The following is a 26,808-nucleotide window of genomic DNA, read 5'->3' as shown; positions in this document are numbered from 1 at the left end:
TATATTCACATAACAGAATATTATCCCACAGTGAAAAATGAATGAACTAGGGGTACAAGGCTGGCTCAGTCGGTGGAGCAAATAACTTGATCTCAAGGTTTTGAGTTCAAGCCCTACATTGAGCATGGAGCCTACTTAAAAAAAAATGAATGAACTATAGTTACTTACAACAACATGGATATTAGACACTTAACGTCAACGGGTGCCTGGGCAGCTCAGTCGGTTAGGCATCTGCCTTTGGCTTGGGGTGTGATCCCAGGGTTCTGGGATCAAGTCCCACCTCAGGCACCCTGCTCAGTGTGGAGTGGTGTGGAGTCTGCTTCTCCCTCTCCCCGTACCTCCTGCTCATGCTCTCTCTCTCTCTCTCTCTCACTCTCTCTCTCAAATAAATAAATAAAATTAAACAAAAAATGTCAAGTGAAAAAGGGAAGTCACAGAAAAAATACAAATAGTATGATACAATGTTTATGAAGCTCAAATGCAAGCAAAATTAATATGTTAAGCATACACGTAATTTTTTAAAGCAAGGAAATTAAAAACACAGTGTGCTTGAGAATTCTCTCCCTCTGCCTCTACCCTTCCTCCCAGGTGAGTAGCTCAGTTAGTTAGGTGTTTAACTCCGTTTCAGCTCAGGTCATGATCTCATGGGTCATGAGATAGAGCCCCACATCAGGCTCTACACTTGGCTGGGAGTCAGCTTGAAGATTTTCTTCCTCTGCCCCGCCCCCCTCACTCTCTCTCTCTCTCAAATAAATAAATAAATCTTAAAAAAAAAAATAGGTGGGGTGATATGGGGCACCTGGGTGGTGTAGTCGGTTAAGCATCAGACTCTTGGTTTTGGCTCAGGTCATGATCTCAGGGTCCCCCCACCCCCCGCTCATGTACACACACTGTTGCTCTCTCTCAAATAAAAAAACAAATCTTAAAAAAAAAAAAAAAAAAGAATACGTGGGGTGATAATGTTCTAGTTCAGAAGGATGATGAATTCATGGGTGCTCATTATATTATTACGCTTTATAAGTTATATATAATATTTTATATGCATTAAATGATTATTTTAAAAAATGTTTAAATAAGGAAAAGGTGGTAGAAAGTGTTATGGAAGCATGGGGGAAGGAATTGTTTACTACTTCCTAGAGGAAGAGGAGGAGTTAAGAAGAAATTCATTTAGTAGGTATGTCAGGGGTCCCACAATCACCCAGGTTCGATGATTGACTCAAGGACTCAGGATTCAGTATACAGTTACATTCATGGCTATAATGCATTACAGCCAAAGACTACAAAGCAAAATCAACAAAGTACATCAAATGGACAAGACAAGATAGTGGAAGGGCATTGAAGGCAGTGGGAACAGTACATGCAAAGGCAAAGAGCTGTGAAAGGATGCCCCAGTCAGGGAACAAACCACACTGCTGAAAAGTCCTTTCAGTATGGCCGAGCACAAGGTGCTTGGGAGAGTATCAGAAGAAGGGAGTGGATGGGGCACCTGGGTGGTTCAGTTAGTTAAGTGTCTGCCTTCAACTCAGGTCATGATCTCAGTGTGCAGTCCGCTTCCCCCTCTGCCCCTCCCGCTCTGTTCCTCCTCCCACCCCTCCACTCCTCTGCCCCTCCCTTTCCCTCTCCTGTTGCTCATCATACTCTCTCACTCAAATAAATAAAATCTAAAAAAATAAAAAATAAAAAAAAAGAAGTAGAAGAAGGGAGTGGAGAGGGAAGGAGAAAGACTTTATAATGGGCCTCTCATACCACAGCAGGACATTTTAACTTTTTAACTTTCTCCTACAAGCAACAGGAGCCATTAAGTATTGTCCATAAGGGAGTACAGTACAATCCCTGGCTATAATAAACAGCTTTTGTTCTCCAAAAATTAAAATGTTGAAATCCTAACCCCCAATGTGAGACTATTAGGAAGAGGGGCCTTTGGGAACTGATTAGGTGATGAGGGTAGAGCCCTTATGAATGAGATGAGTGCCCCTATGAAAGAGACCCTAGTGAACTCTCTCACCCCTTCCGCCATGTGAGGACAGAGGGAGAAGACGGCTGTCTATAAATCAGGAAGACAGTTCCCACCAGAGACCAGACACCAGATCTGCCAGTACTTTGATCTCGGACCTTCCAGCCTCCAGAACTTGAGAAATAAACTGTTGTTTAAGCCATTTGGTCTATGGTATTTTGTTACAGTAGCCCAAATGGACAAAGATACTGACATACAATGTAGTAGGCCCAAAATAAAGCCTGTTGATTCAATGTGACTCAAGTTACTATGCCAGTTCAAGATCTATACCCATTTCTTGGCAATCCTTCAGTGAAGATGGCAGAGCTTCACTGGATCATTTTAAGCCACTCTATAGGTGCCTGGGTGGCTCACTTGGTTAAGCATCTGCCTTAGGCTCAGGTCATGAACCCAAAGTCCTGGGAATGAGTCCCACATCAGGCTCCTTGCTCAGGGAGTAGCCTGCTTCTCCCCCTCCCTCTGCCTGCCACTCCCCCTGTTTGTGCTCTCTGTCAAATAAATAAATAAAATCTTAAAAAAAAAAAAAAAAGCCACTCTAGATTTCCTTGGATACATTAAACTAAACTAAGGCACTCTGACCCATAAGCAAATGCACAATTAATTGAAACTGGTTCTAGAAATTATGGGATCTAAAACTCTAGATCTAGAAAAATGGGGTTTAGCTTCACCAAGATGGAGACTAGAACCTAATATCAGTTTGTGAAATTATCAGAAAAATATAGCTTTCAGAATAAACTGGTAACAACTACCACTTACTTTGTGCCAGGCAATGTGGTAAGCAGTTTATGGAAATTATTTTGGTTAATCTTCATTTAAAGCAAGTATCATTTACTCGTTTTACAAATGAAGCAGCAGACTTACAAATGTTAAATAATTTACCTAATGTTGCATTGGTCAATGACTGCAGAATGGAGCAGCTGATGTCAAGCTGAGTATCTCATGACTTTAACTGACAGCCTGTTTATGTCTCAGAGATTATTGGGGTTAATCCCAATCCTGCTTGCCTCAGACATTATCAGGGTATAAGCCATCACGGCCATCCGTTGCACCTCACAGGGCTCCGAATATTCAGCTCTCCTGCCCCAAGTGTGGCTCAGTAGGGCCTGGAATAGTGGAGTTCCCAGACCGCCACTGCGGTGATGAGAAGAAACTGCCTTATCTGTTTAGTCTAACTTGCCAAACAAATATGCTCATTTTTTAAGTGGGTTGTGACATGGAAAAAGTTGGAAAGCTCTACTTGAATCTAATTCTCCTCCTTCCCCTCCTCAAAACCCTCTGGAAATCCCAGTCCAGTGATCAGCAAACTCCCCTACACCCTCAGTCTGTCCTTGGAAAGGACATTTAAAACCTGGCATGTCCTGAAGACAATGCTTTCCTGCATCCCTGAAGACACTATAAAATGACCCATCCCGAGCAGTGGGCTAGGGTTGCAGCAAAGGTGTGTGTGTGTGTGCGTGCGTGTGGTCATCATCCCTCCCCACCTCTCCTGTCAACATAGCTTTGTCAGTTTTCCTCAAGAGCAAACCCTGCTGTTTTGGACCAATCTCAGATTCTGAGTCAAATAATGCTTGTACACCTCCTGTTAGTAAAACCTAATTTATGGTCACTTCTAACAACAAGAGATGTGTTCACAGAGCTGAGAAGTAGAAAATCTCATGATAGCATTCACTGGAGAGTAATCTAAATTGTTTTGAGCATCTAATCAGATTGGGAGCGAGGAGAGGGGGACTGTTTTTTGCTCCATTGTGTCAAATATATATGCTTGAATTCTGGGACTTTGACAAAAATGTCCTCTATACCTTTGAATTTCTAGCTGAATAACTCATGCTATGGAAATCTGGGCAACTAGAAACTTTCTTTAAGATAAATAAGTATTGGTTTTTAGGCTGGTCATCTGGTATTAGCAAGAGGACATGGATTTGCAGTCTGAGGTCTGGTGTTCAAGCATGGGCTCTGACTTTAACTAGCTGGGTGATCCTCTCACAGATTCACCTCTCCCAGTCTGTTTCTTTATTGTCAAATAAGAAAGAATCCTTCATAGAACCACCTTAAGGATTAAATGTTATAATGTATGTTAAAGGTGCTTCGTAAACTATAAAACACTGCACAAACATCAATCATCTATTTATGAGTCAGGCCTGACACAGAGATGATGCAAAATATTTAGAGTATAAAGTAAATCCCACCAGTGAGCTGTGTCATCTCAGGCAAGAAACATCTCTGTCTCTATCTCTCTTTTGCCTCCTCTGATATCACTTCCCCCTAGTACACTGGGCTCCAACCATACTGTCCTTTTTCCTGTTCTTCAACAGAGCAAGTTCACGCCTGCCGCAGGGACTTTGGACCTGCTGTTCCCTCTTCCTGGAACATTCTTCCCCAGCTCTTTGCATGGTCTTCCACTTCTCATCAATCAGGTCTTAGGTAAAATGTCATTTCTTGAGAGGCTTTCTCTGACCACCCTGACTAATATTCCTTCCACATCATTCACCCAATACGTATTCCTGTTTCATTTTCTCCTTAGCTCTTATTACTATCTGTTGACTTGTTATTACACTCTCTTCCACTAGAATAAAAAACACTATACTAGAGCTGCCCTGTCTCTCTCGTTCACAACGGTATTCCAATGCCCAAAATAATATCTAACTCATAGTAAACTCTCAATAAGCATTTGAATAAATGAAGTTGAAATAAAGTAATTATATCAAAAGTTTCATTCATTCAACAAATATTTTTTATGTACCTAGGAGAGCCCAGGCTCTATTTCAAGGTGCTGGGGATTCAACTGAGAACAAAACAGACAAAAATCTCTGCTTTCTTGGGGCATGCCTACTAGTGGGAAAACACACAAAAAACAAGGTAAAAAGTAAAAACATACTGTATCTGATGTTAAGTGTTAAGGAGGAAAAATAATAATAAAGCAGGAAAGGAGGAAATGAAATGTGTGTGGAGTCGTTAAATTTTAGATAGGGTAGCCAGAGAAGGAAATAAGGATATATGGGGTAAATGCATTCCAGGACGTCAGGGTAACTGGGACAGTAATGAAGGTGTTGGAGGCTGACACAATAGGAGATGAGATCACGGAGCTTAAGGCAAGTCAGACTGTATGAGTCCCTTTGGCCAAAACTAAGGACTTTGGCTTTTACCAAGAGTGAGATGGGAAACTGCTGGAGAGTAGGAGCATCAGGGTACCATGGTATGGCTTGTTATAAGATTGCTGGGGCTGCTGTGCTGAGAATACCTGAAGGGCAAGGGAAAGGACTAGTGAAGACGCCATAATAACCTTGCCAAGAGATAGTGGCTCGGAAAGACTGGGGGAGAAGCTGTGGGGATGGAAGATAAAATTTCAGACCTGACCGTTACATTGGAGAGTTTAAGGGGGAGGTCTGGGCTGGGAGTTAGAACTTGAAACTCAAATGTATCTATTATCAGCAGTAACCAGTAACCGAATCACGGAGATGGAGTCCTGGCTCTACCACATCCTGGTAGCAAACTGTTGAGTAAACTATTTCTAGGTTCTGGGCCTCAATATCCCTAACAGTACAACGTAGAGAATATTCCCACATAACAGGGCCTTCAAGAGAACAAAATGAGAAGTGTCAAAGGCTGACGGTGAGCAAGGTGAGACCCTTTAGCCAAGGACTGCACAAACCTGTCCCGGAGGGAGGCTGCTGTAAAACCAGCGACTGATTCAACTCCATAGCACTTAACTCCGAGGTCCCCCAGCAGCGATCAAAAAGAAGCGCCTGGGCCCGCACCGCAACGCGGTCTGCAGCGCCCAAACCTCGCGAGATTTGTTGGCCTGGCAAAGTCACCCTCCCACCCACATCTCGCGAGACCAAGCTTTATGAGGGGCTATCTGCCGGTTAGGGATTGCAGGAAAGATGGAGTATCCCGCGTTGGGCACCGTGGAGGCCGCGGATAGTGGAGGGGCCCGGCCATACAACAGCTCCGAGGAACGAGAAGGACGGGAACCGGACGGGCTGCGCTTCGACCGCGAGAGGGCGCGCCGCCTGTGGGAAGCAGTGTCCGGGGCCCAACCAGTGGGGAGGGAGGAAGGTGAGTCCGGGGACCTCAGAGGCAGCCTCACCCGCCCGCTCGTTTCACAGGGACTGGCGGAAGCGCGGGGCGGGAACGCGGACCAGCCCCGGGGTCTCCGGTCACACCCCCTGGCGCCCGGCCCGCCCCCTTGCGTGACGCGCCCCGGGACTTCTTGACTCGTGCACCCCAGCCGGGCCGGGTACCGTGGGCCAGCTCCTTCGAAAATTGAGGCTGCAGCAGCACATGAATGAAGTCTCCGCGCTCAAATGGTCCTGCTCATACTTAGGCCGCGGGGGTTTTTCCCCCTTCCGTTCTCACCCACCAGAGCGCAGCTCTTCCTAAACTCGAGGACTGTATTTCCTATCCGTGCCTTCTCGGAGACCCACAGAACCTGGCCCCTCACCATTTCTCCCTGACTCTTGGTCGTCCCAGTCTCCAGGTTCCCCCACCCCTGATGTCGCTTGCCTCCCTTCTCTCGTGTCCCACACTGCCAAGGACTTCAGAAGGCCTTCTTACGCCCTGTTCCTTCTGGCCTCGGTGTTTTCAACCTGGTTTACCCCTGTTTGTAGGTGTCTGGTCTCTCCTACTTGGTCCCTTTTATGAGATGGGGCCCAGGAGCCTGAGAAACTGGCTCCAGTTTCTTTGTATCCCATGCTTGTACCGAAGCTGTGGAGAACAGGATACACTGGGAGCCGCCTCTGGGCTGAAGCTTCCCAGCTTGCTCTGCGTTTGACCTGGCACTGGGTAAGATGGAGATGGAGGAGAATGGAAAGAGCTGCCCTGACCTGGTTGTGTGACCCTCTCTTCGTAGTCCTTAGCAGAGCTAGCTGCTTAATTCTAACCCAGAAGTACAAGAACTGTCTGGCCTTCTGTGCTAATCCTGTCAAGTAATCTGTAATAAAATCAGATGGTTTGTTTGCTTGGTAAGCAGACTAATCTTGGAAAATTTAATAGGTTGCTTGTGAATTGATTGCCCTGGGATAAAATGGAATTTTGACCATATCCAAGGAAGACATGTTTAAATTTGGGGTGGTACATAGACCTATACCCTTGTGTATACTTCTCCAGTTTTAAAACTAGTTTAGTTAATATGGGCTCTTTGTCTGCCTCATAATTTAAAACTTGTTTGGTACAACACCCCCCCCCAAACACATCCCAATTTTCCTTTCACTAATTTAACAAACATTCATTGATACCTGCTCAGTTCCCAGGACTGGCTGGGCATCAGAGCTACAGAGACGAGGAAGATACTGTCCTTGCCCTGTTGGGGTTTACCGTCTAGTCCAGGAAGCAGACACCGAAACAATTTCAGTATAATGTAACGGGGGCAGTGAAGAGGAATGTGTAAGAGTTGGTTGTGCACAGAGAAGGAGTGACCTTTGTCCTCCAGGGACAGGGAAGGACCTTGAAGCAGAGAACACAGCAGCTGTGCTCTAAAAAAATGAATTGCTTATGTGTGTGTGAATATACAGTGTCAGTTAGGACTCAGTTGATTTTCCTACTTTCCTCACTTTCCAATATTTATATGAGGTCTAGGTAGATACCTGTAACACCAAGTTCTACTCTCCTTGGTTTTTGTTTTGTTTTGTTTTTCTCTTAGCACTTTTATTGAGTTAAAATTTATATGCCGTAAAATTCACCCACAGTAACTGTACAGTATAATGATTTTTTAGTAAAAGTACAGAGTTGTGTTTTAGAATATTTCCATCACTCCAGTTAATACCTTTGTGCCTGTTTACATTAAATCTCCACTCTCACCTCCTGCCCTAGGCAACCACTGTCCTCTATAAATTTACCTTTTCTGAACATTTCATATAAGCAAAACCATACAATATGTAGTCTTTTCCATTTGGCTTCTCTCAGCATGTTTTTGAGGTTCAGCCAAGTTGTGCTGTGTTTTAGTACTGCATTACTTTTTGTTGCTAAATAGAATCCCATTGTATCGATCTTGCTTTTTTATCCTTTGACAGTCTCTACCTTTTGAGTGGGCTGTTTGGACTATTCACATTTAATTTCATTATTGATATGGCTAGATTTACATTTTCCATGTTGCTGTTTATTTCCTTACATTTTGTTCTTTCCTTTCTCCTTTACTGACTTCTTTTGTGTGAAGTATTTTTAGTGGACCATTTTAGTTTCTTTGTTAATATTTTTTTATACTTCTTTTTTTATTTTCTTAGTGCCCAAGGACTACAGGATGCATCTTTACTCATCACAGTGTACTTCAAATTAATACTACTAACTTAATTCTAGTAAATTATAAAAACATTCCTCTAATAGTGCTCCATTCCTCCCCCTCCTTTGTACTATTATTGTCATGTATATTACATCGATATATGTTATAAACCTAATTATTCGATGTCATAATTATTGATTTATACAATATGGGTTTTTTTTAAGATTTATTTATTTTAGAGAGAGGGCGCGCAATGGGGAGGGGCAGAGGGAGAGGAAGAGAGAATCTCAAGCAGACTCCGCTGCTGAGTGTGGAGCCAGATGCAGGGCTCGACATCTCACAAGCTGGAGATCACAACCTAAGCTGAAACCAAGAGTCAGGCACCCAACTCAGTGCACCACCCAGGCACCCTATACAATATGTCTTTTAAAGAAGTTAAGAGAAGAAATTAGGGGGAAAAATGTTTATCATGTCTTTTATATTAACCCACATATTTACCATTTCTGGTGTTCTTTTTTTCTTCCTCCGGATTCAAGTTACCATTTAGTACCACTTCCTTTTGGCCAGAAGGGCTTCTGTTAGTATTTCTTGCAAAGCAAACCTGCTAGCAGTTAATTCTCTGAGTCTTTATCTGGGAATGTCTTTATTTTGCTTCCAGTCTTAAAGAATAGTTTTTTAAAATAACATCTTTATTGATACATAATTCATATACCATTAAATTCACCTTTGTAAAACATACAATTCAGTGGTTTTTAGTATATTCAGAGAATTGTGCAACCATCACCACTGTCTAATTCCAGAACATTTTCATCACCCCAGAAAGAAACCCTATACCCTCTAGCAGTTACCTCTGGCAACTACTCATTCCCTTTCTGTTTCTATATATTTGCCTATTCTGGATGTTTCGTATAAACTGAATTGTATAATATGTGGCTTTTTGTGACTGGCTTTTATCTCTTAGCATAATGTTTGAAGGATAGTTTTGCTGGACATGAAGTTATTGGTTGACAGTTTTGATCTTCTCACTACTGTTCTTCCACTGCCCTCTGGCTTTCATTGTTGCGGATGAGAAGTTAAGTAATTAATCAAATTATTCCACTATACATGATGAGTCATTTTTCTCTTGCTACTTTAAAAGAGTTTCTGTCGTTATCTTTCTTTTAAAAAAAAAAGTATTTATTTTAGAGAGAGAGAGAGAGCACAAGCAGGTGGAGGGGCAGAGGGAGAGAATTCTCAAGCAGACTCCCTGCAGAGTGCAGAGCCCAACAGGGGGCTTGATCTCATGACCCATGAGATCAAGACCTGAGCCAAAACCAAAAGTCAAACACTTAACTGACTGAGCTACCCATGTGCCCCGTCCTTATCTTTTAATAGTTTGACTATGATGGATCTGGGTACAGATCTCTTGGTATTCCTATTTTTGAGAGACTTGAGACCTTTTTTTTTTTTTTAAGATCTTATTTATTAATTTGACAGAGTGCACAAGCAGGGGGAGCGACAGGCAGAGGGAGAGGGAGAAGCAGGCTTCCCGCTGAGAAGGGAGCCTGATGTGGGGCTCGTTCCCACAAACCTGGGATCATGACCTGAGCCGAAGGCAGCTTAGCCACCTGAGCCATCCAGGTACTCTGAGAGACTTGAGATTTTTGGCTGTATGGATTAATGTTTTTCTTTAATCAAATATGGGGAGTTTTCAGACGTTGTTTCTTCAAATATTTTTTTCCTACTCCTTTCTCCCCTGAGAGTCCCCATATATATTTGTTTGGTATGTTTTCTGTATCCCACAAGTCTCTGAGGCTCTATTCATTATTCTTCAATTTTTTTCTCTCTTTTCTTCAGACCAAATATTTCTATTGATCTATCTACAAGTTCACTGATTCTTTCTTCTGCTACTTTGAAACTGATGTTGATTTTCTCTCGTGAATTTTTCATTTCATTTATTATACTTTCAGCTCAACTCTGCTTTTTTGTTTTGTTTGTTTTATTTTTTGTTGTTTTTTGGTTTGTTTGTTTTTGAGAGAGAGAGCAGGAAGCAGAGTGGGAGAGGTAGAGAAAGAAACTCAAGCAGGTTCCATGCATGGAGCCCGATGCAGGGCTCAATCCCATGACCCTGAGATCACAACCAGAGCTGAAATCAGGAGTCAGATGCTTAACCTACTGAGCCACTCAGGCGCCCTTCAACTCTGTTTTATACATGTTCTGAGTAGAAAAAATTTTAACATCACATCATCAATACCATTACATTTGCTTTCTTCATGCATTTTTTCTAAAATTTGAGTTTTTTCAGACCATCAACAATATGGATTTACAGTAGATAGAAGTCCTGAGGCTAACTAATCTTAATGGGGCTGTCCAATTCATTCTTGTAGACCACCCTGCCCATTAGACTACCCTTCCTAACAAATCTGACCCACTAGTGGATTATAACCAGCTTGCTTTTACTGGGATCTTTTGTTGTATGCTGCTTTCTAACTATAACTGTACCTAAAAATCCACTACCTCCCAATAAGCCACAATAAGCAGATTACTAAATAGGTTACATCTCTCTCTGAGGACCATCTTCAGACAATTTTTGAACTTCTGTGGAGCTGAGTTGAAGATTCTAAGGCCACATATGGGCTCAAGGAATAGCAAGTCATTATAGATTAGCAGTGTTCACCATTAATTGAAATATAGGAAGTGGTTTAGTCATGCAGTGACCAGCTATTCTGGCCCTTAGTATCCTAAGGCTACTTAAGGCACATTTAAGTCACCCAAAGACAGCTGTAACTTGAATTGAGGTGTCATGATCATTTTGTCTCCCAAATACTACTACTCCTACATTCCTTAAGTTTATGAATTATCTTGCTTTTCTACACTAGCTCTCTCTGTCCATACTTCACTGACCCTGTGAAAATCAGCCCTGTGCTAGATCTCTCAGTCTCTGCCCTATACATCTTCTCATTGGCTACAATATGGATATGAATCCAATCCTGCCAAACATGTCTTTTTTTTTTTAAGATTTTTATTTATTTGTCAGAGAACACAAGCAGGGGGAGTGGCAGGCAGAAGGAGAAGCAGGCTTCCGCTGAGCAAGGAGCCCAATGTAGGACTCAATCCCAGGACCCTGGGATCATGACCTGAGCCGAAGGCAGACGCTTAACCAACTGAGCCACCCAGGCATCCCAATCATGTCTTATCATAGATTTGGAAGACAGAAATGCGTGAAGATCATATTCCTATCACTTTTGGCTATTGTCACTATCAAGAAAAGTAGAACTATGGAACTATGAGATCATCCTACATCAGTGTTCAGCATCCATTATCAAGCTTCATAGGCTGAGATGTGGGTTCATTGACAATGGAAGCTTCTTACTTTCAATAGGGTTGCAGTGGAGGCCTCTAGTTATAGCTCTTCTGTTGCAACAGTCATATATTGTTCCTAGAGACATTTATGAAGGCCCAACCAAGTACCTTCCGCCTTTCCAATGGTTTTCTAAGCATCTAATTTCTTATATCAAACCTGTCCCGTTCTGGGGAGGTAGTTGGTAGTTGGATTAAAGTTGTATGTGGAGGAATGCCTGGGTGGCTCAGTCAGTTAAGCATCCGCCTTCGGCAGGTCGCGATCCCAGAGTTCTGGGATCGAGTCCCCCATCAGGCTCCTTGCTCAGCGGGGAGCCTGCTTCTCCCTCTGCCTGCCACTCCCCCTACTTGTGCTCACTTTCTCTCTCTCTCTGACAAATAAATAAAATCTTTTTAAAAAATAAATAAATGAAAAAAGTTGTATGTGCATATCAGGACAATAGAGACACACATTCAGGCCACGTTCTCAGAATTCTTATAATTTGTGTAAGTTCTTTTTCCCAGTGTGGACCTTAGCTTCCTCCAACCTTGTAAACCTCTCATGGTTCTTGTGGGTCAGGAATTTAAGAAGGGCTTGACTGGACAGTTCTATCTCAGGGCTTGGAGGGCTCCAAGACTCAGTCCCAGGACCTCTTTCCTTTTCCATCTACACTAGGCATTCTCTTCCAGTCCATAGCCTAAAGTATGATTGATATACTTATGATTCTCAATTTGTAATCTCCAGCTCCGACCTCTCCCTTGAGCTCCAGATGTGAATCTCCAACTGACTACTTGATATCTCTGCCCAAATATCTGATAGACCACTCGTGTTTAACATAGCCAAAGAAAAGTCTTAAATTCTCCTACAGGGGCGTCTGGGTGGCTCAGTCGTTAAACATCTGCCTTTGGCTCAGGGCGTGATCCTGGCGTTCTGGGATCGAGCCCCATGTCAGGCTCTTCTGCTGGGAGCCTGCTTCTTCCTCTCCCATTCCCCCTTCTTGTGTTCCCTCTCTCACTGCCTCTCTCTCTCTGTCAAAGGAATAAATAAAATCTTTAAAAAAAAAATTCTCCTACAAGGCTATCATCCTCCAGTTTTCGTCTCATCTGTTCAGTTGCTCAAGCTCAAAACCTCAGAGGTATCCTTGACTCCTTCCTTCACTCCCTCACATCCAATCTGAGAAATTACATATCAGATCTACTTCTAGAATGTAATTCCAAATCCATACACTTTTCTCTGTCTCAATTGCCAGCTTCCATTGGCATCCCCATACGGTCTGCTGACACAATCATCAAAGTAATCTTTTTGAAACATAAGCCAGATCTTGTTGCCTCTCATGGCACTAAAAACAAAATGCATAGTTCAAATTGTGGCTTTTGAGGCCTTATATTTGTTCAACATGATCTGGTAGGCCTTACACTGCTTCTCCAACTTTGTTTCCTACCACTTTTGTCTCATTCACCATGCTCTAGCCACACTGACCTCCTCTCCACTCCTTCAATATGCCAAACTCATCCCTGCCTCAGAGACCTGGCACTGTCTCAGGCTGGAACACTATTTCCCCCAGACCTCCTTATGGCTAATTCCTCGTAAGATGGTCTTCACTGACTATATTGCCCCCCCTCCCCCGTTCTCTACCACTTACTTTGTTGTTGTTGTTGTTGTTTAAAGATTTTTTATTTATTTATTTGACGGAGAGAGAGCACAAGTAGAGCAGCAGGCAGAGGGAGAGGGAGAAGCAGGCTCCCCGCTGAGCAGGGAGCCCAATGGTGCTCCATCCCAGGACCCTGAGATCATGACCTGAGCCCAAGGCATATGCTTAACCGCCTGAGCCAACCAGGCGCCCCCCCCCCTTTTTTAAAGATTATTAATTTACTTATCTGACAGTGAGAGCCACTTACTTTGTTTTCATAGCATTTCTCCCTCTCTGTCACTGTTTTGCTTTTTGTTTACTTTGTATTCTGTCTTACTTGTTGATATGGCCCCACTGCTGGCACATAGAAAGCATTCCAAATATATATTTGTGGACTGTGTGGATATACTCTCTAAGGTCAGAGAGGTGCATTTCATTCATTCAGCAGTTACTCACCAAGGCCCTGCTATGGGTCAGGTATTGTACTAGATAGCGGGATACAAAGTCATACATGGTTCCTGCCCTGTTTAGCCTTTGAGAGTCAGATTCTGAATATCTTTGAGAAAGAACCTCATCTTCTATAATTAAAAAGAAAAAAATCCAGCATCTCCAGGTCAGGAGAGAATGACTGGACTCTGACTCCTGGGTACCATCTCCCCCTTATGGGCTTTGCATTCTGAGGAGCCTCTCATCCTCCCTTTAAAATAAAAGCTCTGAGGGCACCTGGGTGGCTCAGTCGGTTAAAATAAAAGCTGTGGCCCAGATGTGTTCACAGACCCACTTCCCTTTGTTTCTCTGAACTCAGCTGAGGCTAGGAAGGTCTTTCACAAAAATTTACCAAGCACCATAAGAGAAAAATGGGGAAATAAACAGAGACTCTAAGGGCAGAAATACAGCCAGACAGCAGCCTTTCTGCCCAAAAGGGCTGGCATAGATAAGCTTTAGACCTTGCAGAGTAGGGAAAGTCACCTCAAAAGTTTCCTACTAAGAGGGACACATGGGTGGCTCAGTTGGTTAAGCATCAGACTCTTGGTTTCAGCTCAGGTGATGATCTCATGGGTCATGGGATCAAGCCCCACATCAGGCTCCCTGCTCAGCAGGGAGTCTGCTTAAAGATTCTCTCCCTCTGCCCCTCCCTCTCAAATAAATAAATCTTAAAAGAAAAAAAAAAAAGTTTCCTACCAAGAACCTCCCTCCAGGGCATCTTGACCACATTTTGGTCCAGAGTAGAAGATAAAAAAACGTGAGTTTGCTATTCCTTAACAGTTTTCTGAACTCTGCCTCTGCCTCAGATTACTGGTGTCATGATAGAACTCATGCCTTGTATGAAATTTTACTTCCTTCCCAAAGGTAAGGCTTAGTTCCTCAGGCCCAACAATTAAGAACAGTTAATGTCATGGTTTCCTACAGTGTAGAATTGTGTAATATGTTAAATGAATTGAGTGTTTCAAAGATCAAGAACAGTGAGAAAAATTTTAACGCTTATCAACTTCTAGAATAAGAAATATCTTAGGGCGGGGCACCTGGGTGGCACAGTCATTAAGCGTCTACGTCAATCGTTAAATGTCTGCCTTCGGCCCAGGGCCTGATCCCAGAGTCCTGGGATCGAGCCCCGCATCAGGCTCCCTGTTCCACTGGGAGCCTGCTTCTTCCTCTCCCATTCCCCTTGCTCGTGTTCCCTCTCTTGCTGGCTGTGTCTCTCTCTGTCAAATAAATAAATAAAATCTTTAAAAATATATATATATATATATATATATATATATATATATATATATATATATATATATATATATATATATATATATCTTAGGGCACCTGGCTGACTTAGTCCATGGAGCATGTGACTCTTGATCTTGGGGTTGTGAATTCAAATCCCACTGGACGTAGAGATTACTTAAAATCTTTAAAAAATATATATATATATGTGTATATATATGTATATATGTGTGTGTATATATATGTATATATATATACATATATATGTGTGTGTGTGTGTGTGTGTGTGTGTGTGTGTGTATATTCCCCCCCACAGGTACAATCTAGAAAGTAATTAATTTTCTCAGAAATACAGGACCCAAAAAAGAATTTGACATATAACATTCACCATTTACAAGGAGCATGTACTAAGCCGGACATTGCACTAGGTGCTTTGCATGGAAAACCATAAGAATAATACATTCTATGAGATACATGTTACCAGTACAGTAATCCCCCTTATTTATGAGGAATATATTCTAAGATCCCTACTGAATGCCTAAAACAGATGGTACCGAACCCTATATATACTATATTTCTTCCTTTACATACATACCTATGATAAGGTTTTGTTTAGAAATTAAGCACAGTAAGAGATTAACAATAATAACTATTAATAAAACAGAACAATTATAACAATATACTGTAGTAAAAGTTATGTGAATGTGGTATCTCTTCCTCAAAATAGCTTACTGTGCTGTACTCACCCTTGTGGTGATGTGAAATGATAAAATGCCTACATGATGAGATCAAGTGAAGCGAATGATGTAGGCATTGTGACATAGCATTAGGCTACTATTGACCTTCTGAAGATATGTGAGAGGGAAGATCAACTGCCTCCAGACTGTGCTTGACCATGGGTAACTGAAATCACAGAAAGTGAAACTGCCAGTTAGGGGAGGACTTCTGTACTCCCATTGTAAACAGAGGAAAATCAAAGGATGGAAATTAAGTAATTTCTTTTTTTCTTTTTAAGATTTTCTTAATTTATTAGAGAGAGAGTGCCCGAGAGAAAAAGAGCAGGGAGAGAGGCAGAGTGAGAGAGAGAAGTAAGCTCCCTGCTAAGCAAGGAGCCTGACTTGAGGCTCCATCCCAGGATGCCAGGATCATAACCTGGGCCGAAACCAGATACTCAACCAACTGAGCCACCCAGGCACCCCGACATTAAGTAATTTCTATAAAATCACACGGTCACAGAAACAGCAGCAGGATTTGAACCTAAGTCAGCATGCCTGGGAGGCCCAAGTTCCTAACCACAATTTGTACCACACACGTTTAATTGATATTAGATAATAGTTTGTGTTTACTGTATAATAACAGGATTAATTTACCTTTTCTCATGAAGGTAAAATATCCAGCAGCACCTTCTAATTGATACTTATCCTCCAAAATTGCTTTTCAAATCTTCTGATTTATTCCAAAGAAACCAATTTTTAATGTTTCCTTAATAAAAAAACATGTTCTTTGCATACAAAAAGAATGTTCTAGTCTTAATAACTAAACCCCAGTACAATTTTCTAACCAAAACGGTGTGTACAGTTATACCAATGTAAATTTTTAACATCAGAAAATGCGGGGTGCCTAGCTGGCTCAGTCAGTAGAGCATGCAACTCTTGATCTCAGGGTTGTGAGTTTGAGCCCCGCAGTGGGTGTAGAGATTACATAAAAATAAAATCTTTTTTAAAATAAATAAATAATAAAATCAGAAAATGCTATTGATCTTTTAGTGGAATAAATGTGGGAGTTGCTTTATTTTTAATTCCACAGAAAATGTTCACAAATAATAAAACAGATACAGAATTTATTACAGTTTTTTTTAAATGAGTGATAAAATAATTCTCTTTTCAAGTCTTTCAATCTTTCTGATTCTATCTGGGCAGAAGTCTCAGTTGGGTGCTGTCATGTCTTAACACCTTTCTTCACAGCTGCTGCTCTCTTATTCTTTGTTAAGGAGAGCTCCAAGCCTCTGGTAACCAGTGCCCGTCTAGAATTATTTCATTTTTATTGGTAGCTATTTAAGTTTATGATCTAAAGATTTCTTTTTAAAAGAATTTATAGCATGGTGATTGTAGTTAATAATGCTGTATTGTATATTTGAAAGTTGCTAAGAGAGTAAATCTGGAAAGTTTTCATCACCAGAAAAAGATTTGTAACTATATATGGTGACAGATGTTAACTAGATTTATCATGATGACCATTTTGCAATATATACAAATATCAAATCATTATATTGTACACTGAAACTGCTACAATGTTGTAAATCAATTATAACTCAAAAAAAATTTTACTCAGTAAAGAAAATTGGCTTATACAGAATTGTAAAGTAATTGTATAGGTGATATGAAAACATAGCATGGGGGTGCCTGGGTGACTCAGTTGTTAAGCATCTGTCTTCGGCTCAGGGTGTGATCCCAGAGTCCTGGGATCGAGCCCCACATCAGGCTCCTCCGATGGGAGCCTGCTTCTTCCTCTCCCACTCCCCCTGCCTGTGTTCCCTCTCTCGCTGGCTGTCTCTCTCTCTCTGTCAAATAAATAAATAAAATCTTAAAAAAAAAAAAAAAAGAAAAGAAAACATAGCATGAGTCATGAAATCATAGGGAAAGAATGACTAAGGTGTGCCGAGATATAATCGTATGACATTCCATTACTCAGTGCCTACATTTGAGACAGGGTTCAAAGACAATGCTGTTGAGGTAGGTTTTTAACTCAAAGATTTTTTTATTTTCCTCTCTGTAGTGGAACACATGATCCAGAAGAACCAGTGTCTCTTTACCAATACCCAGTGTAAGGTTTGCTGCGCCTTGCTCATTTCTGAGTCCCAGAAGCTGGCACACTACCAGGTATGCCATTGTACCTTTAGAAATACTCTACTTCCAAAAAAAATAAATAAATAAATACTTTACTTTCCACACTCAGTGCCAAGCCCTCACTTCTCCCTGGCTTGCGCAATGAAGTGTATGTAATTCTTTCTTAGCCACCCAGACACTGCCACCATGCGTGTTGACTGTGACTTGAGGGTTGACTTAATTTTTCTGTGTCTCATTTCTCCCATCCAAATCAGGATCATCATACTTACATCTTCCCTTTCAGTATGGTATAGTAGAAAGTATGCACTTTGGTTTTAAATAGACCTGAGTTAGAATCACAACTCTGCTGCTCATCTGGGGCTAGAAACCTCACCATCTTCAGCCTTAGTTTCCTTATCTGTTAAGATAGAGATGATGGTAATTGTCTCATAGATTGCTGTAAAGGTTAGATTTGATAGCATGTTAAGTGCCTTGAACAGAGTAGTAGCTCAATAAACTAGGTTTCTTCCCCCACCTTCTCCTCCTCAAAAGTTTTTGTGAGGATGGATCAGATGAAATTCTAGTATTTTTGAGTGCCTTAGATATGAAATGGCATTTGGCTATTTTTGATCTTTTTCCTGGGTTCTTGCAGAGCAAAAAACATGCCAACAAAGTGAAGAGATACCTAGCAATCCATGGAATGGAGACATTAAAAGGGGAAACGAAGAAGCTAGACTCAGATCAGGTAATCCAGCTGCCATGTTGAGACTGCTCGCTTCCTGATGAAGCCAACAGGCAGGTTGGTGTGGTGGAAAAAAGGTGGGCTTTGAGTCCGACTGAATTGACTTCAAATCCTGGCCATGTTGTGTGACTTGGACAAGTCTTGTCCCTTCTCTGAGCCTTGATTTCTTCCTCCCTAAAAATGAGAATGCTAATATCAACTATCTTTTAAGATTTTACCAAACTAAAATGAGGGAAGGTTTATAAAAAGCACCAAACACAGAGCCTGGCACATAGTAGGGCTCAGTAAATGGAGCCATTGTTATGCATTACCACCCAGTGGTTTATTGGAGCAGGACAAGAAGCTGCTTATTCACTACTCAAGGAGAAAAAGGGGAAGGAAACCAGGCTGCTTGCTTTCTTGAAATGGGAGGGAAAGAGCTTAGTTCAGCACTTGAATGTTTTGAATAAACAAGTGGAAGAAACACCTTTCCAAATGCCTGCTCATGGGAGGCATTATTTTTGTTCCATGGGGGGTTGTTCAAATGTCATGGGATGAGAAGCCCACCAAAAAGGGCCCGATACCAGCTCTGCAACTTACTGGTTTGGTGACTTTGGGCAAATCACTTACGTCTCTGTACTTTACCCATAAAATGGAGATAATAATTCATACCTTTTAAGGGTATTATGAGGTAAAATTCCAATTCCTAGTGGATGCTCAGTGAATGAAAATTTACAGATTGCCTCCTATTATAGTGGTCGCAGGTTTGGAAGGGCCTTACTCATCCCTTCTCCAATGCGCTGGACCCATCCCCTAGTTGCCCTTCTGCTTATGATTTAGAATTCAGAAAGACAAGACCAACTCGATGACTCCAGACAAGTTACTTCACCTCTTTGTATCTTGATTACTTCAACCTCAGTAGTTCAAATGAAGTTACTGACATTCCCCTTTCTCTACAACAAATAATTATCTAGTCCAAAATGTCAGTAGTGCCAAAATTGTAAACTGCTCTTGGAATGAATACTTTATTCACAGATCAGACCTCAGAGAGGGACTGGGAGTGCTTAACGTAGGCTTGAAATACATGGTTTTCTGGCCTAATCACAATCAACAGATAAAACCCAAATATCTGCTTCTTCAGCAAACCCTGAATATCTGCTATGTGCCAGATTCCAGCAGAGTGCTAAGGATAGGAAACAAAGATGAGTCCAATGGCCCATGCCCAAAGTCTCCTAAGCTGTGACACTGTCAGTTTGAATGACAAGTGGTATGATAGAGGTCTGTTTAATGTACTCTGGGCATGCAAAGATGGAACAAGATTAACTTTCTATACCCATACAGAACAGCTCGATAATTGTGTACTGAATGATTTTTTTTGAGTAATAGTCTCCCAGAAGTGATATATATGTATATGGGCCTTGAAGGCTAAGCAGATACATGCCAGGCAGGAAAAAAGGAAGATCATTCTAGGTAGCAGGAATAGCCCAAGCAAAGCAAAGAAGCAACAGAGAATAAAGTGGGGAATGGTTAGTAGAGCCTGCAATGAAGTACCTGGAGAAAGATCCAGAAAGGTAGGTTGGGGTTAGTGTATGAAGGGGGCCTGAAATGCCCATTCTTCTATGGGCAGTGGGGAACCATTGAAGATTTTCTGGCTGGGCAGTGGCGTGATCAGACCTGTGTTCTTTCTCCCAACCAGAAGAGCAGCAGAAGCAAAGACAAGAACCAGTGCTGCCCCATCTGTAACATGACCTTTTCCTCCCCTGTCGTGGCCCAGTCGCACTACCTGGGGAAGACCCACGCAAAGAACTTAAAGCTGAAGCAGCAATCCACTAAGGTGGAAGGTACTGGTTTTCCTGAGTAGTGCTATATCGGTACCCCTCCCATCCTCAGGGCACCAATGCCAGGTGCTCCCAGAAACACTCACTGGGGCCACGGACTTGGAGAGGTTGAACTACTTTTGAGAGTCCTTAAAAATATCAAAGTAGACCCAGCTTCAGTGAAATGCAGCCTCCGAGTTGTGCTCACCTAACCTCCCTTTCTTTAGTTACATCAGTTTTTCTCTGTAGAAGCATTTTAGCCCTGAGCTTTTGTCCTGACAAATAATTATAATTGGGAGTGCCAGATTCCTCCAGGCCATACCATGAGACCATTCTATCTCCTACCTCTCCCACTTAGATTTTTCCCGCCCAGCTTCCACCTGCCCTTATTACCATGTGTTCCAAGTTGAAAGCTAAATCCTTGTTTTTTTTGTGTGCTCAGGTTATGCCCTGCTCACTTTAATCCTCAAAGCTGCCTGTTCTCCTCAAGACAGGAACTTGCTTTTCAAAGCGGGATACTTTAGTGCTGCCACTACTGCCCAGCAAGCCGTGTTTGCAACTGCCATGAATTCATTCCCAGTGCAGTGACTTCTGAAATAGTCCCCTTTATCTTGTCACCATGGTACTCAACCCTCACTCTCATCTCATTAACTCCTGACTTTCTGGAATTTTTAACCTGTGCTAACTACAGTTGGTCAAGAATGAAAGTTCTTTGATTTTTATTTCATTTTTTTCTTGGTAATTTTTGCTTCTTTATTTATTTTGGACCAAGAAGGAGACTAACTGTACTATTTATAATACTTATTATTCTTTTTTATAATACTGTATTATGAAAACAAGACAACAATGTTTTGGAAGACTTTGAAGATAAGGTGAAAAATCACTCATAATTATACCCTCTTAACACACCCAAATCTAATTCATGCTATGAAACAACAATATGGACTTTGAGGTCATAGACATGCAGGCTTAAATCCTGGTGCTGCTATTTACCATCTGTATGACTTAACTTCTTTGTACCTGAGTTTCCTCACCTATAAAATGTTAATAATACTATCTAGTTTATGGGTTGTGAGGATGAAATAAAGTATATAAGGAACCTAGGACATAATAGATGCTCAGTAAGTGACAGCTGCTGCTGTTAGTATTATCACCATCATCAAGGTAGCCAGCGAGTGGAATCCCCTTATGAAATGTAGTATTTGGTCAAGCATCCAACACCTGGAGCATGTCATTGGCCTTGCTTATGGTTTGTTCATCATTAAGTTATGCTAGTACAAATTGCTTTTGTTTAAAACTGGTGTTGGGGGCACCTGGCTGGTTCAGTCAGTGCAGCATGTGACTTGATCTGGGGGTCATGAGTTCGAGCCCCACATTTTGTGTAGAGACTGCTAAAAAAAATACATAAACTTAAAAAAAAAAGTCGGTTTAAAACATCAGGCCTAGGGAAACTACCTTAAGAACAGAATTTTATAAGGTCATTTATCTTTATATGGATTGATCTTTTCCATAAATGGGAAAATTCCCTGGAATATGCCAGGTCCCAAAGATTCCATACAAAGAGGTTATTTTCCATATTCATTTTCAGCCTTTACCACATACAGATAAGTTTTTATATAGTTGTAATCAAAGTGCATCTACCATTTGTATCCATGTACCATTTTACTTTTCACTGAATTTTGTAGTTTAAGCACATTTCCATGTTATTATGTGAGTGTAGAACTCTATTTCTGAAATTAAACATTTTTCTAATGTAAAAGTAATAGAAGCATGTTGTAGAAAATATGGAAAATATAGTTATATGAAAAGAAAACGTACCTATAATTTTGCCATTCAGGGATAACCACTGTTAACATTTTGGAGTACTGTTTCTCCTATAATCTTTTATTATGTGCATGTGTGTATATCTGTGTGTATAGTTGTTTTATGTATATCCAGATTAAATCCATATATATATGTGCATATAAACAGAATACTTTAAATGACCGTATTGTGTTTATAAAAATGATACTCACTATGCATACTCAGTAGGAGTAATTCTAGCACAAACAATGCAAAAAGTACAAAGAAGAAAGTAAAATATCCCCAAAAAGAGAAACACTATTAATATATTGGTGACATTTCCAAATATTAGTATACACATAAAGATTCTGCATATATCTTTTAACAATGATAAGATCATATTGTGTGTACTTTATATACTTTCTGTTTAATACAACATTTGTATTTCCCCATGTTACTAAAAACTTTTTCATAAGCATTTTAATGACTATATAATAGCCCATCATACCACATTTAACCATTCCTCTAATGTTGAATTTTCCCCTCCCCCTTTTTGGATATTTATAAGTAATAGTACAGCAAACATCCCTGTAGAAAACTCTTTCCATATTTCAAACTGTTTCCTGAGAGAAGACCCCCATAGTGATTTCTTGGCTGTCCATGAAGCAGTTCCTCCAACTTTACTTAACCATTTACCTCTGATGCTTCTCTTCAGTATCTTTTAAAGAATAACCTTTTTATGTCTTAACGACCATAATCGTCTCCCCTTTGTGATGTGAAAAATCTACATTCATTGTAGAAAAGTTGGAAAATACTGAAAAGCACCCTTTTACTCTATGCCTTTGGCCTTTTTTTCCATGCATCACCAGTATGTTTTTTCATTTGTTTATTTTACAAAATTGAGGACATAAGAAACAGATTGCTGTATAACCTGCTTTTTTTTTTAACATAACACCACATATAGAATATTTTCTCATATATTAACTATTCTACAACATGCGCATTACTTTTCAAGTGACTTGCTAATAAAACAATGGACAGGGAAAATCATGGTCAGGAAAATTGAGATTCCTATGCTGGAAAACCATTGTGAGAAAAGCCAGGAGTTTCCTCTGGCTTGCTAAAAATCCTCAAAACTTCCCCCATTGCGGGGCGCCTGGGTAGCGCAGTCGCAGTCGTTAAGCTGCCTTCGGCTCAAGGCGTGATCCTGGCGTTCCGGGATCAAGTCCCACATCAGGCTCCTCGGCTGGGAGCCTGCTTCTTCCTCTCCCTCTCCCCTGCTTGTGTTCCCTCTCTCGCTGGCTGTCTCTCTGTCACATAAATAAATAAAATCTTTAAAAAAAAAAACTTCCCCCATTGAAGTGGTCCCGGGATGAACAAGCATCTGAGCCATCTGTCTGAGTGCTGCTAAGCCCCACTTCTCTTCCACCATTGGTGGGGGTTCTACACCACATTTTTAAAGCAGCGGTTACTAGGTTGACAGCATTCTAGACACATGGACGCATTGGCGAGTCTTGGCATCCACTTCATAAAGCAGCAGTCTGGCCTGCCATCAGTATCGGGACTTTTGTTGACCCACAGGGGCTTGTGCATATACCTATAACAGATTCTAATTAACTGAATTCATTGACCAAAGCCAGGGATGTTTTCTGAAGGTGAAAGCATGAACTGTGGCCCTCAGGTTACCCTACCACATTTTGGCAGCCTGGCATAGCAAAGACAGCATAGTCTTTAGGGTCACACAGGCAGGTTCACTCACTAGCAGGATGATCTTGGACACGTCGCTTTACCCATCTGACCCTTGGTTTTTCTCTATAATGTGGCACAATGATACCTATCTCATGGATAGTTCTGAGGACCAGAGGAGGAAATAATATGTACAAAGCATATAACTAAAGGTCATTGTTATCCCCTCTCTCCCCTACTCAGCCTAGAAGGCAGTGTAACCCAAAAGGCCTCCCTAGTACGGTTGCCTTTTCTAAATGACCCTGCAGGTCCTCAGGCCCTCAGTTGCTACATCTGTGCATTGGCTCCCAGCTCTGTAACTAGGGCACTTTGAGGATGGGAATAAAATACCCAAGTTTCTTGTCCCACTTTTTGTGAAGTTCTCAGGAATTCTGAGGGATGAAAAGACTACAAACCTGTACATTTCGAGTCTATTGTAATTTGGCGGCTTGATAGCAAAAGCCTCCTCAGAATAGGAGAAAATCAGGATTCATGTACCTGAAGTAGGGGAAGCTGCTGACCAAGTAGCTGGTCTTTGAGCTCCCCCAAATCTTCCCAGTTTTCCCAGTTAGAGAAGTCTTTCCCTGTGTGATTCGCACAGACAGTGCCACATCTGCAAGTGTGTTAGTGACCCTTTCTTTCCATTCAGCATTCTGAAAAGAAAGCTTGGCACCTTCTGGGTCTTTTCATTGTTTCTGTTTGAACTCTCTCACCGCAGCTCTGTCGAAACGCCTTACAAACCCTTTCCTTGTGGCCTCCACCTTAGCCTTGCACCAGAATAGAGAGATGATAGACCCAGACAAGTTCTGCAGCCTCTGCCATGCGACTTTCAACGACCCTGTCATGGCTCAACAACATTATGTGGGCAAGAAACACAGGAAACAAGAAACCAAGCTCAAACTCATGGCACACTATGGGCGGCTGGCAGACCCTGCTGTCACTGACTCATCAGGTAAGGGGGCCCAGCTCACATCCAGAGCTGGATCAGGGCATGACCACTGGAGTTCCCCAGACTACCAAGGCTATGCCCTTTCTTCCTGACATCTCCTAAAGCAGGCGTTGCAAACTCAAATGGCTATAGAAACCAGACAGGACATTTAAATGAGTGAAAGAGCCAAGAGGGGATTTGATGAGCTGAAGAGTACATGCCTCTCCTAGGCAGCTCCAGCTAGTTACTACCATATCTTCAGTTTTTCAAAAGAATCTAGAAAGTCAGATTTCTTTAAAATTCCCCTCATTTTTAGGGGCGGCGGGCTGGCTCAGTCAGTAGACCAGGTGACTCTTGGTCTTGGGGTTGTGAGTTCAAGGCCCATGTTGGGTGTAGAGATTACTTGAAAATAAATTCTTAAAAAAAAAAAAAATTCCCCTCAGTTTTAAATGTGCTACCAAATTTTAAAAATGTTAAACCCTGTGTGAGTCAAACCTGTCTGCAAGCCAGGTTTGGGTCAAGGGCCACCAGTTTGCAACCTCTGATTTAAGCTCCCTGTCATCCACATTCCTGTGTGAAGACCTCAGTAGCCTCTGCGAGATTTTAGAGTGTCCTCAGGGCCCCTCATCTCTCAGCAACTCAGGCCTGCCTATATCCCTGCAATAGGGTGGTGAAGGATACCACTCTGACTCAGAGAACATTAGTTTTTCCCTGACTTCAGGATGCCAGTCAGCGGGCACCTGGGTGGCTCAGATGGTTAAGCATCTGCCTTCAGCTGAGGTCATGATCCCAGGGTCCTGGGATCAAGCCCCGCATCAGGCTCCCTGCTCGGCGGGGAGCCTGCTTCTTCCTCTCCCTCTACCATTCCCCTTGCTTGTGCTCTCTTGCTCTCTTTGTCAAATAAATAAATAGAGTCTTAAAAAAAAAAAGATGCCAGTCAGCATCATGGGAGTAAGCATTCATGAAAAGTTAAGAACCCTTCCCATCACAGTAACTACTTATGGCTTATAGTAAGAGTGTGGGAGGGGAAGACTATTATTTTCTCTTTCATTCAGTCGGTAAATGTTTATTGAGCACCTACTGTGTTCCCTCATTGAGGTGCAGTAGTGACCAAGGCTGACACAGTCCCTGTCTCTTGGAGCCTACATGAGCATTCATATGGGTCCTCGGGGGTCCCCACCGAGGCCATGGAGATGCAGCACCAGACAGCCAACACTCGCGGCCCCCATGGTAGCCGAGGACAAACAACTGGGCCTCGGGGAGCCCGCTGCTCCTGGTCGTCTGTGCTCTTGCCACAGTCCTAGAAAGGCGAACTCCCAGATGCTGTAGATGTGCCAGATCACATGTGAGCAAGGGGAGAGGTCATGCCTCTCTAACAATCCCCAAACCCAGAGCAGTCATACAGCACAGGTCATCACTCAGCAGCACTGACAAGATGAGATGGGCATGAAACAGTGGCTTCAGCAGGGTGCTGAGGAGTGCTCTTCCGATGCCACTGAAGGACGCTGCTTTACAAACCTCTTCAAAATTGGATATTTACTTGGTGTTCCCACATACACGCAGTGCCTTCCCCTTGAACAGCATCAGCCCCGTATGCTGAGGCATCTGGAAACTTCAGAACCCCGCTCCTCAGAACCGTTCTTCTATGACACCCTGCTGTTTTGGCCTGAGACTGATAGAAACAACACAGCACCCAGCTGGTGTGACCTAGGGCTCTCTTACAGCTGACCCTTCTTTGCTCCAGCTCCTGGCCCTCCTTTATTTGGCCCTGCCCTGGTCTTTTCCTCATTATCTTAGGATGTCTTAGGCACTGGCGCGTTTTAGGCTGCTTATCTTAACTTGTATCTTAAGCCAAAGTCTCCTTCCTATATCTAGTCCTCCATTTGTCTAAGGCTAATTACCATACTTAATCCTAGAACTGTATCCTAGGTCCTTTTTTCTTGCTTAAGGCACCTGACTGCTTTACAGATCAGCCAAAATTTTTCATAAAAACCTAGGCAGGGGGTAGGAGTATCACACCCCCTTCGATATTAACATATATATTATAATTTAATTCCCACAGCATTCCTAAAAATAAGTATGATTTTCTCATTTCACAGATAAAGAAGTTGAGACTC

At 42.0% G+C, this 26,808-nt stretch overlaps 2 protein-coding genes across 9 annotated transcripts in view; one reads left to right on the top strand and one right to left on the bottom strand.

Moving 5' to 3' along the window:
* UIMC1 (ubiquitin interaction motif containing 1) overlaps positions 1-5,781 on the bottom strand; it is a 137,406-nt gene extending 131,625 nt beyond the window's left edge. The window contains exon 1 of one of the 2 annotated variants that reach the window (XM_045799601.2): positions 5,664-5,781. In XM_045799601.2, coding sequence (XP_045655557.1) covers positions 5,664-5,712 — 49 coding nt within the window. In that variant the 5' untranslated portion in view covers positions 5,713-5,781. The remainder of the gene's footprint in view (positions 1-5,663) is intronic. The other variant, XM_087867794.1, reaches the window with a different exon arrangement.
* Positions 5,782-5,858: 77 nt separating this feature from the next.
* ZNF346 (zinc finger protein 346) overlaps positions 5,859-26,808 on the top strand; it is a 34,802-nt gene continuing 13,852 nt past the window's right edge. For 3 of the 7 annotated variants that reach the window (XR_015726825.1, XM_045799247.2, XM_087867793.1), the window contains exons 1-5: positions 5,859-6,070; positions 17,669-17,772; positions 18,371-18,463; positions 20,136-20,280; positions 24,482-24,715. Coding sequence is in view for 6 of the 7 variants with exons in the window: in XM_045799247.2 (XP_045655203.1) it covers positions 5,896-6,070; positions 17,669-17,772; positions 18,371-18,463; positions 20,136-20,280; positions 24,482-24,715 (751 nt within the window). In the remaining variant the exon portion in view is untranslated. Of the gene's footprint in view, positions 6,071-6,379; positions 6,447-9,840; positions 9,849-17,668; positions 17,773-18,370; positions 18,464-20,135; positions 20,281-24,481; positions 24,716-26,808 lie in introns of all 7 variants that reach the window. The other 4 variants (XM_045799476.2, XM_045799307.2, XM_045799366.2 and 1 more) reach the window with 4 other exon arrangements.

Source organism: Ursus americanus, chromosome 15, assembly GCF_024610735.1.
Source record: "Ursus americanus isolate L20-20 chromosome 15, mUrsAme1.1.p, whole genome shotgun sequence".
Classification (NCBI taxonomy): Eukaryota; Metazoa; Chordata; class Mammalia; order Carnivora; family Ursidae; genus Ursus; species Ursus americanus.
This window is presented reverse-complemented; position numbering and strand designations above follow the sequence as displayed.